Below are 17,456 nucleotides of genomic sequence, written 5' to 3' on the forward strand. Positions count from 1 at the left end.
GGTATAAATATGAGAGATCGGCTGCAAGAAGCGAGCAGGGTGGAAAGTAACCGGTTTAAATACAAGCTTCTCACCAGACCAGGAAGATCTGCAGCAATTTTTTTTTTTTTTTTCTCTTTTTCTCGCTTTTTCTTGGTCCTTGCTGTAGCGAATTAATGAAGTAAATTTCTTTTGATCGTCACTCCAGCGACATGACATAGTTTCGTTTCGATGATTGGCTAATGGGAAGGGCTGCCCAACGCTTAGTCTAGGCGTATCTTGCAACCATCCACTTGTTTTGCCGAGCAGTGGACAACGATACATTTGACTATAGTTGAGGTTGTACAGTATACTCTGACATCACGCTTTACAGGTCTCAAATGTGGCGCAATATACCACCTCTATTGGGGTAATATTGCCGGTCTATTCCTTCCAATACTTTTATTATTTTATTGTTTTCTTAATTTCGGTAACCACCCTAAACGCAAGGAAACAACTTTGAAAATCCCAGAAAATCCTTACCTTCAACAAATTAGTCGTTAGTAAATCAACAGGGCTAATTGCAAACTAAGGCTGAAAGGGGACTCCACCATGTCCATCACTAAGCAGAAAACAGCATATAAACCATACCGCAGCTATCCACTTGACCCATTCTCCATCGCACTCTATATCTCGTCTATGCCTGGAAGGGTTCAATAGCTCCATGGCCTTACCATGGAAAGAGATTTACATAGAATCGCAAGTTTTGCAACACGGTGTTTTCTCGGGATCTTTTTCCTATTTCTCTTCCTTTTCTGTTTCTTTCTCCATACGGAAGATGAACAAGCTGAAAGAAGTCTGAAGATTGTGGCTGATGTGACGTCATGCGCAGCATGGTTACCTAGCCTGAAGATCATCTGACCGCCACATTGTCGTCGGCCCTATTCGATCAGTTTATTTTTCTTCTTCTTTCCTCTGTTTTCCGGTTTCCACTTTGATTCCTTGAGCGATTGCCAAGATTCTAGTACTCTCATCCTATCTTTTTCCAGAATTTCAGAGGTAACGTATGGTATGATACAATTACATTGATTATTCCATATCACTAGTAGTAATAGTACAGTCTGGCACCCGCATCAACACATAACGAGTATAAAAACACAGTTGATAGAGACAAACGGATTGACATCAAAGAAATGCGATCAGATATTCTTTCTCCCTTCCAAATGCCACTCCATCACCGTTCGGAATACCCCCTTCGCCCCACTCTCAACCACATCCCCGTGGCAGGGAATCAACCGATTAAAATCCCACTTATCAATGCGTCGTACTGATTCATTGAAAGCCTTCCGGTCGCCACTCGATAGTATATACCACACAAACCTCTTCTGCCATGTTGCAGGCGCATTAGTCGACAGCAACGGGCTGATAATCTTGGTGAGGAGCCCCGAAGTGGCGCTTTCGCCTGTCTTCGAATATTGCTCCCTTGCGGGGAGATTAAACAAGAGATCCGCCTCGATGAGCGTGTGTGATCGCTTATGCAGAAACACGAGCTCCCGTGACGGATGTCCGTACACGTATTCAGTCTCAAACTCTGAGTCAAACTCCTCGGAGATTTTCTGCTGGCCATAGTTCTCTTTGCGGAACACGTGTTGGAATGGCGCATCCTTGTATTCAGGGTTGGATTGCCGCTTCTCGTAGAGGCCTTCGGGCGCGATGATTTCGGCGTCCGGGTACGCCTCTTTCCACGGTGTGATATTGATATGGTGCTCGAGGTCCAGCGCTGCGATGTACTTGAGATCACCGCCTAGACTTGAGACGGCTTCGCGGACTTCTGGTGTGAGGGAAACGGGGGAGAACACTGCGATAGCGCCGGATGCCAACTTGACTGTAGGAGGCGTTAGATTTTCTTTGTGCAAGCTTTGCCGGCCAAGAATCGATTCTTGGCTGTCAATACGTACCTAGAGTTCCTCGTCCGCCGAACTTTAAACGTCCAAATCTCGCGAATGGCAAACTCATAGTGATCACGTCCGACGTCACATTGCGGATTACCATCACCTCGGATGGGTTCTTGGGAAATAGTTGGGGAGCCATGGCTGAGGGTGTTATGTTTTCGGGCGACAATTATCAGGAGGTGATTGTCGCGATGGGGAGTTGGAATACTTATTGGGACTTTAGCTACTAATACCAGCAAGCAAGTTGTCTGTGGGCTCACATGCTCTGAGGTGTTCGTTCAGTAATCAGTTAATTAATTAAACACAGGAATCTGGACTTGTGGCTGTGACCGTGACGTCAATGTAGCGCGGGGCCTGGCAGGAGGGAGGTTAGTAATAGTAGCCTAAGGCCATCCCAGAAAAGGTTCAACTTGCTCCTCCAACCATATATTTTGGTACGTGGAAAACCTTGAACCGGATTTTGAGCCTACTAAAGAGACAAGTTACATACTGCGATGCGGTTGACGCAGCATATGACCATTAGTCATTGCTGGCCGGGCCTGTGGTCTAGAACACTGTGTATCGCTAAGCTAATAGATTGAATTCTATTTTGCTTTGCTAAGCTACCTTACCGAGTTAACTATTTTCAAATTATGAACCATTATGTACTTCCAAGTGTACATTGTTAGTTGGAAACACGTGCACTCAGGCGCAGATCTATTTTACGAACCATACACGAGTGAGAAAAACCATTACGGAACAATAGGTTTCATTTACACCGTCCAAAACAATATGGGTATCACAAGTATCCACGATTAAACAACAGAGGGAAAGATAAGAGATAACAAAAACAAGAATGCCCGGCTCCGGAGACTATCATCAGCAGAGTCCTAGCCATACCAGCCGCGCCCAGTGTTCTCATGCTGTTCTTCTTCACGGTGAGGAATGATGGATTCCTTGATATCGTACACCTCGATTAGGTCCCGCCAGGTTTCAAAGTCAAGGCTGAATATAGCCTGGTGTTTCTGAACCCCTTTTCTCTGGGCTTCGTTCGGGGCATATGGTTTTGCAGCATCTGTAACAACCGATGTTAGGTAAAGAAGTCTGACTGAAGTCCAGAAGGAGACTTACGTAGAGTTGGCAACTGCCGACTGTCTACCTGAATACCAACAGTGCCATCCCTGACCAAGAAGCTGACGTAAAACAGATTTTCCACGCTTTGTCCGAACGACCTCGGATTGATGCAGAAGTGAAACAGGGGAACCCCGCCATCATCTGCAACATGGTGTTGAGCCATCACTTCTTGCACCATGTCGTCTGTGGGCTCTTCTTCCAGTTGCGATAATAGTCTCTCTACCATGTCCTGGCCAGCATTCTGCGTTTTTGCAAGCAATTTGTTGATGCTGGTACACATGGTGGTAAGGTTAGACGCTTCTTGTCGATCAAGGTCTTCTTCCCGAAGTTCCTGTGGTCGCACTGCTTGTGACGGATCGATACGCTCTCTTGCTCTTCGCTGAGTGAGTTGCCGGGTACGCTTTTGTACCGACAATGGCCCTAGCAAGAACCCGGAGATGGACGGCCGTGCATTATGGCGGAAGCAAGCAGACCGCCCAAGCCAGTCCCAGTTCATTGCATCTCCTTGATCCTCATCGCTATCATTGGGGTCCGCTTGGCTTCGGCCTGAAGCTTGGCCACGACGACGCTGTGTACTCGACATCATAGCTTGCGAATCTTCGGGAGCTCCGCGCATAAAGGATATGCATTTAGAGACAAATTCGTCCACATCTATACCTGCAGATGCATCCCCCAGGACTAAATGTGCGGTTTTTTTGTATGAGAGGTCGGCAGCGCTGACCAAGAGACGTGAGTCGATCGTAGCGTCCGAGGTCTGCTTAACTTCTTGAAAGTATTCGTTGGCTTTTTGGATGGTGTCCCGAATGCCATGATTGCCAGGTTGCATATACTCGCTCCTAGAATCTACACCATCGATAAGAAAATGAAAATAAAGTCGTGTGCGGTGAGACCCTACCGTGTAGCTCCCGCGTCAAGTCCCTGAGTCCTTTCCTGACTCGCCTTCGTTCTTTTTCATCCTGATCTGGGTCGTAAAATTGTTTAACGCGCTCCTGTTGCGATAGGGTTATCTGCGACTGGCTGCCGCTCTGAATATTGGACGCTCTATTTGATAATCGCTGGCGCTTTGCATTGGCGCCGGAGGTCATGGTCTGAGCCTGGCTTCTTTTTTCAACACGTGCAGAATTTTGGCGATTTTCTTTATCAGATGAAGGCTCAGGCGATGAAGATTGACTTGGAAGCCTGCGGCTGTGTGAAATGCGTGCCATGCTTAGTGGCGGGACTGCGACGAAAGTACGTCAAACACAAGACGCGACAGGGGTTGGGCCGAAACAATGACAGGCCGGCGAGACAAAGAGATAATTCACCAGGAATAATTAGGGGGCTACTGTCACTTAGGTAAGAGAGGCATGGGGCAATTGGACCGCTAATAGTGGTCTCACCAGCAATCTCATCATCTATCAATCATTATTACTTTTGAACGGTGCCGCGCGCCAAACGCGTTGCGAAAAATATAATCACGTGAGGTCAGCTGACCCCGCGTCATCCGATAAGTTGCTCTTGACTCTTGGCCAATCAATAGGCTGCATTGCCATCTCCCCGGACGGAGCTCTTCTGTCCTTCTTTCACAGAGATAAATGTAATGAAGCACTCCAAGTGTCAATGAGGCCGGATTCGGAATCTCCGAGTCAATATGGAGGCCTTTACATTTGCTGTCTCCACCCAGGTGGACTTTCCGATTCAAATCAAAATGTAAGTGAAGCCGCAAACTTCAAACAGGACTGCTTTGTAATGGCAGATGTTGGGCTCCGAGTCAACTAATTCCTCGGCAGTGGCTCTTTGGAAGGGAAGCAGAAAGAAGTCCCCTTTTCTATACTCCTCAAGCGACCGGAATTGCGACACCTCGGTTCCGTGCAGAACCCCACATCCGATCTCTTCGTCACAGTACAGCTATGGTCAGACTCGAAACCGCTGGGGGTGCCTTTGCAAACCTCATATAGAACGTTCAAATCGGTCCGCGCCTGGAATGAATGGCTACAGATGCCTATGTCACTCAAGGATGCCCCGTACAAATGCCAGCTTGCGATAACCATTTGGGACTTGTCTCCATTTGGAGGTGAAGGTGCGCAAGGCCATTACGTTCCATTCGGTGGGACAACAATATCCCTGTTTGATGAAGAAGGTAAATTGAAGATGGGGAGGCAGAAGTGCAAAGTATATCGTCACAAGGCTGCCGATGGCTTCTCTTCGACAACTACCCCTTCGGTGCCATCAACGAAGCGACGGAAGACCAATGGTTCTGATCCGTTGGGCCCTTCGCCCGAGGAGATAGAGCTGGAACGAGTAGAGGTGCTGATCAAGAAGCACGAAATGGGGGAGATACCACGCATCGATTGGATGGACCAGATGGTCTTTCGTCAGCTAGAGAAGTTGAAACTTAATGCCGAAGAATCCGCAAGGAAGCGGGCCACCCTTTTAAAGTCGACGAAGCATAAATCCCGGGGGAAACATGGAGACGATGGAGATGATTCAGATGAGGGGGATTTAGACGACGAGAACTTCACTCTCTATGTCGAATTTCCACGCTTTGACCACCCCGTGGTCTGGTCTGACCACGAGTATCCTCCTCCCCCGGTCTCGTCGTACCCCCACAATGCACCTGCCAACCCTAGTTCTGCATTGAAACCTGCACCGGAGGTTCGTTTTGGCCCCGGAATCGAAGGTGCTGATGGAGAGGGGGTGATCAGAATATATGACCCTGAAGTTGGGCAGACAGGCAATCCATGTGAAGACAAACACAGAAGACTCATTCGTAGTCACCGTACCGGCATCATGGACAGAGACTTGAAACCAAATCCAAAAATCCGGGATGAACTAAATGCCATACTGTCGTACGAGCCGACGCAAGACCTCACAGCCGAGGAAAAGGACCTTGTTTGGCGCTTCAGGTACTATCTAACTCGTGAGAAACGAGCGTTGACCAAGTTTGTTAAGTCGATCAATTGGCGTGATGCCGGTGAATCACATCAAGCAGTGGAAATTCTCCCTAAGTGGACCGAAATCGATGTCGATGATGCTTTGGAGCTCCTTGGGCCAACGTTTGATAACCCAGCAGTCCGTTCTTATGCAGTTGAAAGGCTTCGGAAGGCCGACGATGAAGAGCTTCTCCTTTACCTCCTTCAGCTGGTACAGGCGCTAAAATACGAGGAAAATTCCAACAATGACACAGAGGATGCCGCCCATGATTCGTCACTGGCTAATTTCCTGATCACTCGTGCTGCAAATAATTTCAAGCTCGGAAGTTATTTCCATTGGTATCTAATGGTTGAATGCGATGACACCAGCCCCGGAACCCTATCCGCGCAGCGCAGACTCTTCGCTCGGGTAGAATACTATTTTATGACTGATTTGGAACAAGTGCATCCTGAGCATCGAAAGACGCTGTTACGTCAGGGTGAGCTGGTTGCCGTGCTCTCTAAGGTCGCCAAGGATCTCAGGTTCTCGCGAGATAGCCGGCCACTGAAGATTGAGAAACTCAAAAAGTACTTGAAAGACCCTAAAAATGAGCTTGTGCACATTGAGCCTCCATTGCCGCTGCCCTTAGATCCAGAAATATCAGTCACAGGCTGTTTTCCGGACGAGTCCAATGTCTTTAAATCTACCCTGTCTCCTCTCCTCATCACCTTCAAGACATCGGAAGGGCAGAAGTATCCAATCCTGTTCAAAGTCGGCGATGATCTTCGCCAGGACCAGCTCGTTATACAGATAATCATTCTAATGGACCGTCTCCTGCAAAAGGAGAATTTGGATCTTAAGCTGACACCCTATCGAATCCTTGCCACCAATGCTACGGCAGGCGCTGTCCAATTCATTCCATCAGCATCCTTGTCTGCAATCTCAGCCAAGCACCGGTCAGTCCTTGCATATCTCCAAGCAAACAACCCTGATGAGAACGAACCACTTGGTGTCCGAAAGGAGACCATGGATACCTACATTAAATCCTGTGCCGGATACTGCGTGATTACATACCTCCTCGGCGTCGGCGACAGACATCTTGAGAATCTTCTCCTCGCCCCCGATGGCCATTTCTTCCACGCCGACTTCGGTTTCATCCTAGGCCGAGACCCCAAACCATTCGCTCCAATGATGAAGCTCTGCAAAGAAATGGTGGAAGGAATGGGCGGCACCACGTCTCCTCATTACCTCCAATTCAAGCAATACTGCTTCACCGCGTACACTACGCTGCGCAAGTCGGCAAACCTTATTCTCAACCTGTTCAGTCTAATGGTCGACGCCAATATCCCCGATATCCGCGTTGAGCCGGATAAGGCGGTACTCAAGGTCAAAGAGAGGTTTCATCTGGAGATGACGGAAGAGGAGGCTATTCGTCATTTTGAGCAACTCATCGGTGACAGCGTCAATGCTATATTCGGTGTGGTTATTGATCGTCTTCATGAGTTTGTTCAGGGCTGGAGAGCATGATGTATTATTGATAACTGGCGAGTGCTCGCTAGAGATTCGAATCTATTTGCCGCTTTGTTCGACTTTGGGCTACTGACACAGGCATTGGCGCTATTCGTTGTGTGTATTGGGTATGATTAGGAGTCAGGAAATGGGATCGGCGCAGGTCTTGTCTATAGGAGATACCCTAGTCGACTTGGGATAATATTTACTGTCAAGATAACTATTTATAGATCTATTATAGAACGTTCAAATGACTGAACTCTGTCCGTCTCCATCATTAATCATTTAACCTTCAGCCGAACGACATCAACACCCCTTGATCGACCGACCCAATTCCTCGTCTTGTCGCGTCCGATACTCCAGCTCTACCCACTCCTGCCCAGAGTCACTCCGATCCGCAATATCAACCACACCAGGATGAGATGTAGATCTAGATATCACAGCCGGCGACCCAGGATGCGAACCCGATGGCCTACTTTCGAGTTCATCTACCTGGGAGGAAAAAATACCATCTGTCTCGGTACCCTGGCCGGCACGACCGGTGATGTCATCGCCGCTAAGCTCATCCTTCTTTGCCTCTGCATCCTCATCATCCTCAGGTGTGCCTTCTCGGCAAGCCCAGGCATCGACGAAGCGGAGGACCTCGCGCGGCCACCAGTTTTTCATTACTAGCAGGCGAAAGGGGACAAGGGCAACGATTATAACGGGAAAAGCAGGAGCACCTCTTGTCAGGGTGACGATGAAGATAGCCACTGTGATCACGATCTGTAGGATAGTGTATAGGTGGATGGGGATGTAGGAGGGGGGTGGTGGGGTGCTGTTGTCATTAAGGTCGGCATCGTCGGGTTTCTTCGCAAGAGAAGATGGTAGAGGCGGAAGTTCAGATGGCGGAGTAAGAAGGTAAAAGGTTCGGTATAATATAGGGCTGTGTTTAGATGAGTTATATCTCCTCTGACAATAAGTGGGAAAGGTATGCACTTACTTGACCGATAAACTCTGCTCGCCCATGAACATGAATAGTCCGGCAAGAACACTCGTCGGCGTTAAGCCGAGGACTTTCATGAAAGGCGGACTGACGAAAAGGAGGATGGCCCCTGCGTGCAAAAAAGTGGACCAGCGCTGTTCGTAAACGCGCTTGACTTCGTGCGTCTCGACTTTCTCTTCGCCATCTATAATGACGGTGCGCTGTTCTCGCTCCGAATGCATTAGTGATTCGGAGTGTAGGGGAGCCTGGGGCAAAAGACCGTTGGCGGGCGGTATGCCCAGGATCCCGCAGAGAGCCGTTGTTGTGCCCAGCAGGATGATATCCCATGCGAAGCCGCCGGGTTTGCGGGTGCCGTATCTGTCGATTGTGCATATGATGGAGCTTACTTCGTGGTCGAAAAAGAAGAGGATAGTGATTATGATTCCTGGCACTATGGCGGCGAAGACCCATCCGACGGGTAAGGTCCAGAACTCAACGAAGAACTTGTCACGGTCTGGTGATGTGGGTTTGAAGGAGTTGCTGACGGGAAGAGTCATCTTGTCAAGGTGTGCTAATTCGCCGATATGGGGCATGGCGATGAAGACAATGATGGATATTGCGGCGGCGTACTCTGTGAGCCCCATTCGGATGTATCGATGGAATAAAGGCTTCCAACTCTCAGCTGTGGATAGAAAGATGGCGAGGAGCATGGTTCCGACAGCACCGATTACAGCGTATAGGAAAGCGGCGAACGAGAGGGTGTCATGTGCTCTTTCAAGCTCCTGGATGGCCTTGTGGAAATAGATGATGCTGTTCAGGAGAGAAAAGATTTCTGTGGCGAATGTTGTCACATAGCGCATAGTCCAGTCGTGTGCATTGATTATGGCTAGAATATAATGCAACCAGGCCGCATGAATCAAGGACCACGCCATGAAAGGGAGGAAGGGTACCTGTGATTGCTATTAAATACTGCTGAGGTGAAATGCGAGTGGTGTATTTGCTTCTTTAAGGAAATACCTTGAAAACTTCGTCACACAATGCATAGATATTCTCTGCCAGTACAGAGAAGGGACCAGTAACACCAAGGATTGTCAGAGGCTGAATAGAGAACCTGAAATCGATTAGCTTTAACAATATATGTTATTTTCCCGGACAACGTACAAAGAGAAGATGATTCCACATAGTCCCGTACTAAAAACAACCTCAATCGTTCCCCAAGTCTTGCCAGTCAAGACATACAAGTCACTGGCAAAAGTAATCCCCGGGAGAAGGTTAGTGAAGAATACATATACCGCGCTAGCGAAGATCAATTGGTTAAATATAGTCCAGTCCGAAACATATCGGCGGCGCAGGTTGATGATATCCTGCTTCACCAATCGAAAAGGACGCAGAGGCCCACCGGCCGATACAGAGCCCCGTAAGACTCGAAATGCCTTTGGCGTATGCTTTGAGGGGGTTATAATGGAATGTGTATCATCTCTTTCCTCAACCCCCGACTCATGAATGCCACTTTGTTCTCGCACATCCCGCCGTCTTAGAGGTCTGTGGCGAAGGGAAGAGGTTCGAGTAGAGCGGGGCCGAAAGGCTGAAATCAAGGACATTTATTGACTTGACACTGAATACAAGAATTGTTATCGCATTCCCAGTTCTTTGGTCAAGTAAATTATGAAGCGACTTGCTTCTGCTGTAAATATGGAGACTTGATCAAGAGTCGGTGGGGACGGGGACGTTGAACTGGTGGACATAAATTTATAGTCACTGGATTGATACGTAAGCCAATGAGGGGTGATTTCTTGTCGACTAAAATTGACTTCATGCCAAGCCAAAATCAGAATAAATTAACACTCATATAGTACCTATATCGCTAATACATTGCTTCTAACGAAAATACTAGCGGATGCATGATAGTCCGTAAAAGAAGGGTAACATAGTCGGAATTAGTTCAACGGTCAACCATCTTACAGCTTGGCTGAGTCAACAAGTCCCTGCTGCTGCAACCACTCTGTGACAAAAGCATTGACCTCCGCTGGCTTCTGCCACAGAGCCCAATGCCCTGCCTCGACTTCTTTCACGCTGAGGTTTGGTACAAAGGGTACCATGGCTTTGGCCATCTCAGGGTTAACCACAAGGTCAGCAAGCGCGTGAACATAAAGCACGGGGCACTTGATTGAGATCGCCTCTTTGCCCTGGGCCAAGAGGGACTGCTCGTCGGTCCAGCTCTGCTGGCGAATACGGTAGTAGTTGCCTACACGTTCATTAGCTTTTCTCTATTCCTTATAGAATGGAAGGGGATGGATGCTCATACAAGGTCCTTGGAGCCCATTTCTCGAGTACTCCTCCACATAATACTGCAGTTCTTCTTCACTGAGCAATCTTGTGTGACCCAGCTTAGTAGCCACCTCGAAGTCGAAACCGCGGGTTGAGTCCATTGCAAATTTGCCTTCAGGAGTGGCCCCACCGTACAGGCCATTGAGGAAAGCACGGATACCTTTCTTATCTTGAGTATGGGACTCAACCACGCCTTCTGCGCTGCCGAATTGCAGCTGGTACCCAACTGTGGGGACGATCTTGGCGAGATCAGCCGTATCGATGTATTTCGGTGACGGAGGGAGATATGGGACAACAAAGAGAATGAGATGGGTGATGAAAGAAGGGTGGTAGAGAGCAAAACGGGAGGCAATCACCGAGCCCCTTACTCTGAGGATTAGATGTGTTCTCATAAAGCATCCAGCCCGGAGAGAGTGAGAACATACCAGTCATGACCGGCGAGAACGATATTCTGGCAGCCGAGTTGCTTTCCAAGTTCAGCCAAATCATCGGCATGCGACTTGTAGGAATAGGCGTCGAGAGAGTCAGTTGGTGCATCCTGGACGAATCAGATTAACAAGAGCCCAGAACAAAGAGTACAGCGCATCCAATCATTCGGGACTTACTGATCGTCCGTATCCGATACAGTCAACAGCAACGACGCGGAAGCCAAATTTGAGAAAGAGAGGAATCTGGTATCTCCAGCCCATGGACAAATCTGGGAAACCGTGAATCTGTATTGCACGGGTCAGCTACCGGTGGCCCCATTGGCCCAGTTCAACGACATACCAAGAAGACGGTGCGAGTAAAGCCGCCCTCAGGCTCGGCGAGGAGATATCCTATCCAATCAAGTTAGTGAGGCCTTCTCCGGACGTCGGGGGAAGCAAGAGGCCACACCGTATGTCTTGGCATTGATGGTGGCAGAACAGCGCCGGATCCGAGGGTCGTTGACGACGTTGATTTTGTCAAGGGTAGTAGAGGAAGACATGTTGCTACGATCGAGGAATAACACACCGTAACAATCGGCAATGGCTCATGAGGGGTTCGGCTGCATTAAGTACTAGTGAAATCCGCCTCCGCGGGCTCCATGAGAAGGCACCATCATTCGCACAACGGCCATCGTTTCAAGAGTGGATCTAGGATGATCTGAACCTTCTTCCTTTGCAATAAATTATGTTTATGTGATCTTATGTGTTCTGCTAAAAGTGGGGCATTGCGGCGGAGTGGATCATCACAGTAGGTGGATATCATGATTAGTGATGTGAATATCTCCGAGATCAATTCTGTGGCAGACGCTCAGATGGTGATTTGACATGAGTGACTGGGAGCCAATATTGTATTCCTGGGCCCGGGCGAGTTAGTCCTACTCCCAGGATACTCTATGGTAACAACAGGGATCAGTAATGATTGCTGTCGAGTTGGGGTAAAGAATGAGCCGAGGTATTTTCCAGAATCCGTTCAAAGTCTTAGTAACTTTAACCTAGGCAACGTACCACTCTTCCGGACAGTACATCTCCTCTTCTCATCTTACTTTAAGGGTGTCTCAGCTACCTATATGTGCATAAAGTTATCCCTTGCAGCTGTCACCAATGACCCACCTGCAGGAGGAACAATATGCAGCATAACTACTCCGACAAGTAGAGGTCTCAGACCAAACCAGACACCTCAGTTCTACCTAGCCGCTCAGGTTGCCTTTGGGGGTTGTTATTAACCCGCATACTAAAAGGTTTTGGTAAGTTGTCGAATCATGACTATGTCATTCTGGGGAGTGACTAGAGAAAAGCATCCCGATATTGGCTTTAGATGCGAGTCGAAGTATACGCCGAGGTTCCACCGAGCCATTCTATATACAGTTATCATGAGATGAGTTTTCTGTATGGAGTCGGAGCTATATACCCTTCAAGCTGACGCCACATTTCACACATACAGCAACACCAACAACATCAAAGTATAACAGACCTTTATTCTGGCTTGGCCTTTCTTGTGTTGAAGACCCAGACATAGACGAATGGGTAAAGAGTTTCCGGAATGAGAGTCAATACAATGGTCCAAATACTCCAAGCTGACCCCACATACGCCCAGTTTTGGGGGACGTTTAGATAACGCCAGAAAAAGACGCCATATGCCGTGAAACATCCCAGATATCGAGTAAGCCTAAGGCATTCAGCAAAAGATCTCTGCGCTACCATGTTCAGGAATGGTACGTACCACATTTCAAGGGAGTGGCCGCTCGTATCATGGTTCTTCCACAGGCTGTACAAGCACAGCCAACCAATGGGAAATTGCAGGATAATGCCAGTCCAGTACGCCGTGATCTGTTCTCGCTCATCGGGGTAAACCTTGGCCAGCCACCAGAGGAATAATACCCCAGCTAAAACGCCGCAGATCATATTCCGAAAAAGCCGCTTTCTTTGGTCCGGACTGTGGGCATGCTGAATTGCGATTGCTGTGAAACCGAGGTCGAATTCGAACCAAACAAGAAAAGCAAGCTTTTCAAACCACGTAGACGTTGTGGTAAACGCATAGTATATCTCATATGCCATGGTCAAGCAGCTGGGGTAACGTTTTAGGGTATATACTCTCACCTCTATGATAGTTTATGACTTACAGGTATTGTATGCCCCCGTAGTTCGCTCCTGGATATGTCTTGTCTTTGTATGTTCGGAGCATGCAAAAGAAGTAGCACATAGCATATAGCACCCCGCATGCCACGATAAGGCCATCCTGAATGAAGAGATAACTTTCCGGAGGATCATGTTGGAGGTCGGCGGGTTGAACGATAAGATGCCCAACTCGGCGGGCTAGCTTGAAATCCGACATTACGAGAAGTTCTAAAACTCAATGATGCCAAACTTCACTACAAGGGTATCGAGATCTATGTTAAGGTTTTGACAATGTGAAGTGGCATCAACGTTTAGATATACTTTTTCCCCCCCATACTGTGGCAGTGATGGCCCAGTGGAGCGCAAAACGTGGAATGACGTCAGCTCCACACCCTTCTGGACCAGTTGGATGGTGCCGGATAAGTTTTCTTAGACATCTTGGTGAACACCCTACCTTATCTTACGTGGATTCAGTGTATTCGATGGTCACTTGGACCTAGTATGGGCCCCTCTAGCCTCTGCTTGATACCTGAGGCATCCAGTTCAAGTCAGCTCAATAGCCAATCATGCTACGGTACATAAATATAGTAAAGCAAGAGTCCCGCCTCCCTGACCGCCCGTTCATTTGAGACATACTGCCGGGAATGATATCAAACTGTCTTGTTTCTCTCGACGGTTTCTATTTCGCAATTGACCCTCAATAATGTGTGAAAGAACAGCTTGTACACAATCATATCACCCAACCGCTAATAATATCTATCAGACTATTGTAGGATGGCAGCCAAATTTATTCCCCGACAGGCCTTCCCTAGTTATACGTCCATCCCAAGGTCGTATTTCCTGGGTCACCATCGGGCAGGTCTGAAAAAGATGCAGAATATGCTCTCCTCCATTGACTACGTCGTTGAGTGCCGCGATTATAGAGTACCAGTTACATCTATCAATCCCATGTTTGAAGAAGCCTTGGGGAAAACCAGACGATTAATAGTATATACAAAGAGGGATCTAGGTGCGGAATCAGGGTCACCAGCCCAGCAACAGGTACGTTAAAATTCTAAATGGTTCAGGTCTATACTACATAGGGTTATGCTTATACTGCCACTTCTTTGTATAGGCAGAGAAAAGAGTTCAGGGTTTCGATAAGAATAGCGCTGTATTCTTTGTTAGTTCCTCGTCCCGCCCGGATGTGAGTTCTATATTGAAACATTTACGAAATGATGCCGAAGGACCCGACAAACTCGTGGGGTGTCGGGTCATGGTTGTCGGAATGCCAAATGTCGGCAAATCGACGTTAATCAATAATCTGCGAAATCAGGGTGTGCGCAAAGCTAAGGCTGTGCAGACAGGCGGCCAACCTGGTATTACGAGGAAAATCGGAACTCCCGTCAAGATTATCGAGAGAGAGAACGGCTCTCATGTTTATGTGCTAGACACGCCCGGTGTCTTTATGCCATACGTACCAGATGCAGAAAAAATGCTGAAACTGGCACTTTGTGGTTGCGTCAAGGACTCCGTGATCTCGCCCGTCACATTAGCAGACTATCTGTTATACCATATAAATTTGCATAATACCCAAGTATATGAGCGTTGGTCCCCGCCAACTAATGAAATTATGCCTCTTCTAAACGATTTTGCCCGTCACACCGGACTGCTTGCCAAGGGTGGTATTCCAAACACTGACCTTGCGGCGTTGCATTTTATCCAAAAATGGCGCGCAGGTGGCTTGGGGAAGTTCATCCTGGATGACCTGCAAGCAGAGGAGCGTCATCGTCAAGAAGGCACGAAGGATGCAGTGGGCACCAGCATGTCCCAAGCGCGCAAGGCCGAAAGGATGGCAAGGAAACACCCCCAGAAACTGTAAATAGAATAAATATGTCCATTGTACAATAGAATGCATCTTGTTGGTATCATCAGTTGAGCTTTTTTGCTTCTCCTCAAATGCGTAAAAAGGAAAGCCAGGGATCCGAAAGTGGAGCGAATACACATATGACCAAACACAATATGAAATGACACCCAGAACGCCGTATGAAATAAAAAGTTTGAACAAAAAAAAGGTTGAGGACGCCTGTACACCAGTCCATGCACACCATCCATCTCAAGTGATTTTCTCCAACAGCCTTCTCCTCCGCCGGTCAACAAGTTCCTCCTGTACCTCCTCCAGAGTCGGCAATCTCCATTCCACGCCGTCACCGGCGTCACCAGGCAATGGCTCCCACCCGTCCTCAACGTCATCTTCCTTCTTCTCACGGAGACGCTCAGCAGCCTCCTTCTCCTTCTGCTTCTCATAGGCTAACAGCGTCCCATCCTCCTCATCCAGGCCATAGCCGAAATAGTTCGCATCGACCTTCCTCGTCGCGATATCCCCACCTCGACCACGGCTCTCCTCGCCCTCCTCTTCCGCAGGCTTACGACCACGTCGAGCCGCAGCCTCAAACATCTCCTTGACACCAGGCAGCTCCCTCGCGCGTCCAAAATATCGATACCCCTTCCCACCACCGGGAATCTCCCTCCCCTCATCATCATACACCCGCCCCGAACCACGCATATAATTCGGTCCGCCCAAGTTCCGAATCTGCATCTCCCAGATCCACTTCTCGCGCATCAGCTTGTTGATCTCATCGTTCAGGTCCCGGATCTGGTAGTCACTCAAGCTCGGCTCTTGGATGCGAGAAACCTTGCGCGAAATCTCCTTGAGCACCTGCCCACGCCATTTTTCACACATGGGGATCGAGTCCACCGACGTGATCGCCTTCGGACGCCGCGTGCGACCGATATCGATGATTCCGAGATCCGCGGCCTGCTGCGCCCGGAAGCGGAAGAGCATCGACTGGGCTTTTTCGCTGTTTCGCGCCTGTTGCAGGGTTAAAGCCTGGTTAGCGGGTGTGGTGGAACTTTACATAGGCGCATCTTGGGAGAGGCTGAGGGCTTGTTTTCTGGCGTTAGGGGGGGGTGGAAAACTTACCATGGTGAGTAGCTGCGCGAGTCGATCTCAATGCAAGTTTGGAGGGGGCAAGAGATTGGGGGGGTGGGAAGAATTATGCCCTCATGTCATGGGCAAAGTAACTTGATCCGAGCTTAGGTGGGCTCGGGAAACGTTTGGGTTCAAGCGAGCGCTAGCCGGTTGTGATTTAGGCGCGCGCCTAAAGTATCCGTTGTCAGCCAATCATACTGGGTTTTGGCGTATACACTGGGTTGACTTCAGATCCCAGAAGTGCTGTTTTTAATCGCAAGTTGTGTATTATAAGGGGACATGGATAATACTAGCTTTGTGACCCTTCAAGTGCAGACGGAAAATATCAAGTCTTTGGAGACCCTTACCTCGTAGCGCTTGACTACCAGTAGAGAAATCGTCGATATATCTTTATCTTCCATGCTTGCCGCGGAGCCTCCTCCCATACTCAGGTCACATCTCTTTGCATACTTCAATCCTTCAGAGTCATCACTATGAGATAGGAAACCGATTGGAGTTGCTTAAACCATGGGGACAAAGTTAGGCATGTCAAAGACAAAGAAACAGCAAAAACCAAAGCAATGTGAGCCTTCCACACAAGAGAATATAAAGATTCTACCTAGTACCTAATGTTTTCTTAGTAAAATTAAGAGATGATTGCTACTAATACAAGTTTCCAATTTCCTCTAAACAATCTTCTGTGAAATTGCTCGATATATTAATAACTGAACCAACTTGAATGCAGATCGTTGTATCACTTAGAAATTCATATACACATATGCCACCAAGGGGAAAAAATAATAATAATAATAAAAAAATAGAACATGAGACAAAACATGAGTGCAAAAAGCAAAATAATCAACTATTTCTTCACATTAACACCGCGTAGCCATGCAGCATAGACATAACGTCATTGTCATTATCCATAGCTCAGGTCCTATATTAGAAACCTGACTCCTCAGATGCGGCTGTGCTCAGCAGGGTCAACCCGCTTGATTATTATATTCTTTATAAAAAGCCTTTGGTGTTGCTTGGCATCCTCTGTGGTATGTCGCCCGAGGAAAAACCATTGCTACCCCTTCTGCTTCCGACGTCACTGAAAGTGACATGGCCGCGTCCTCTTTCGACTCGTAGAGCTCTCCAACCCTGCAACTCGCGTTCTAGTCGCAATGACTTTTCCCTTTCTTCTCGAAGCTCGCGCTCCGCCC

General features: G+C 48.2%; 6 protein-coding genes across 6 annotated transcripts; 2 read left to right on the forward strand and 4 right to left on the reverse strand.

The window, feature by feature from the left end:
- Nucleotides 1-1,157: 1,157 nt before the first annotated feature.
- On the reverse strand, nt 1,158-4,228 carry BDV37DRAFT_269021 (Nse4 C-terminal-domain-containing protein; the record flags this gene model as incomplete). The annotated part of the gene is made up of 4 exons (XM_032084283.1): nt 1,158-1,843; nt 2,785-2,964; nt 3,021-3,866; nt 3,919-4,228. The coding sequence occupies 4 exons, from the start codon at nt 4,226-4,228 to the stop codon at nt 1,158-1,160; spliced, it is 2,022 nt and encodes a 673-aa protein (XP_031945221.1).
- A 280-nt stretch (nt 4,229-4,508) lies between these two features.
- On the forward strand, nt 4,509-7,655 carry BDV37DRAFT_224533 (phosphatidylinositol 3-kinase VPS34). Its single transcript, XM_032080238.1, has 2 exons — nt 4,509-4,712; nt 4,793-7,655. The coding sequence occupies exons 1-2, from the start codon at nt 4,654-4,656 to the stop codon at nt 7,440-7,442; spliced, it is 2,709 nt and encodes a 902-aa protein (XP_031945222.1). The 5' UTR covers nt 4,509-4,653; the 3' UTR covers nt 7,443-7,655.
- Nucleotides 7,656-7,730: 75 nt separating this feature from the next.
- Nucleotides 7,731-11,683, reverse strand: BDV37DRAFT_269024 (Alpha/Beta hydrolase protein; the record flags this gene model as incomplete). The annotated part of the gene is made up of 10 exons (XM_032084284.1): nt 7,731-8,349; nt 8,407-9,338; nt 9,375-9,440; nt 9,543-9,930; nt 10,351-10,633; nt 10,694-11,079; nt 11,142-11,254; nt 11,322-11,429; nt 11,485-11,534; nt 11,593-11,683. The coding sequence occupies 10 exons, from the start codon at nt 11,681-11,683 to the stop codon at nt 7,731-7,733; spliced, it is 3,036 nt and encodes a 1,011-aa protein (XP_031945223.1).
- A 933-nt stretch (nt 11,684-12,616) lies between these two features.
- Nucleotides 12,617-13,696, reverse strand: BDV37DRAFT_240401 (uncharacterized protein). Its single transcript, XM_032081068.1, has 3 exons — nt 13,304-13,696; nt 12,904-13,248; nt 12,617-12,849 (listed from the first exon to the last, which is right to left on the reverse strand). The coding sequence occupies exons 1-3, from the start codon at nt 13,513-13,515 to the stop codon at nt 12,657-12,659; spliced, it is 750 nt and encodes a 249-aa protein (XP_031945224.1). The 5' UTR covers nt 13,516-13,696; the 3' UTR covers nt 12,617-12,656.
- Nucleotides 13,697-13,906: 210 nt separating this feature from the next.
- On the forward strand, nt 13,907-15,276 carry BDV37DRAFT_225029 (putative GTPase MTG1). Its single transcript, XM_032080239.1, has 2 exons — nt 13,907-14,339; nt 14,413-15,276. The coding sequence occupies exons 1-2, from the start codon at nt 14,073-14,075 to the stop codon at nt 15,157-15,159; spliced, it is 1,014 nt and encodes a 337-aa protein (XP_031945225.1). The 5' UTR covers nt 13,907-14,072; the 3' UTR covers nt 15,160-15,276.
- BDV37DRAFT_225032 (pre-mRNA-splicing factor ISY1) lies at nt 15,277-16,341 on the reverse strand. The gene is made up of 2 exons (XM_032080240.1): nt 16,261-16,341; nt 15,277-16,149 (listed from the first exon to the last, which is right to left on the reverse strand). The coding sequence occupies exons 1-2, from the start codon at nt 16,261-16,263 to the stop codon at nt 15,394-15,396; spliced, it is 759 nt and encodes a 252-aa protein (XP_031945226.1). The 5' UTR covers nt 16,264-16,341; the 3' UTR covers nt 15,277-15,393.
- Nucleotides 16,342-17,456: the final 1,115 nt, after the last annotated feature.

Source organism: Aspergillus pseudonomiae (genome assembly GCF_009193645.1).
Source record: "Aspergillus pseudonomiae strain CBS 119388 unplaced genomic scaffold BDV37scaffold_9, whole genome shotgun sequence".
Taxonomy (NCBI): Eukaryota; Fungi; Ascomycota; class Eurotiomycetes; order Eurotiales; family Aspergillaceae; genus Aspergillus; species Aspergillus pseudonomiae.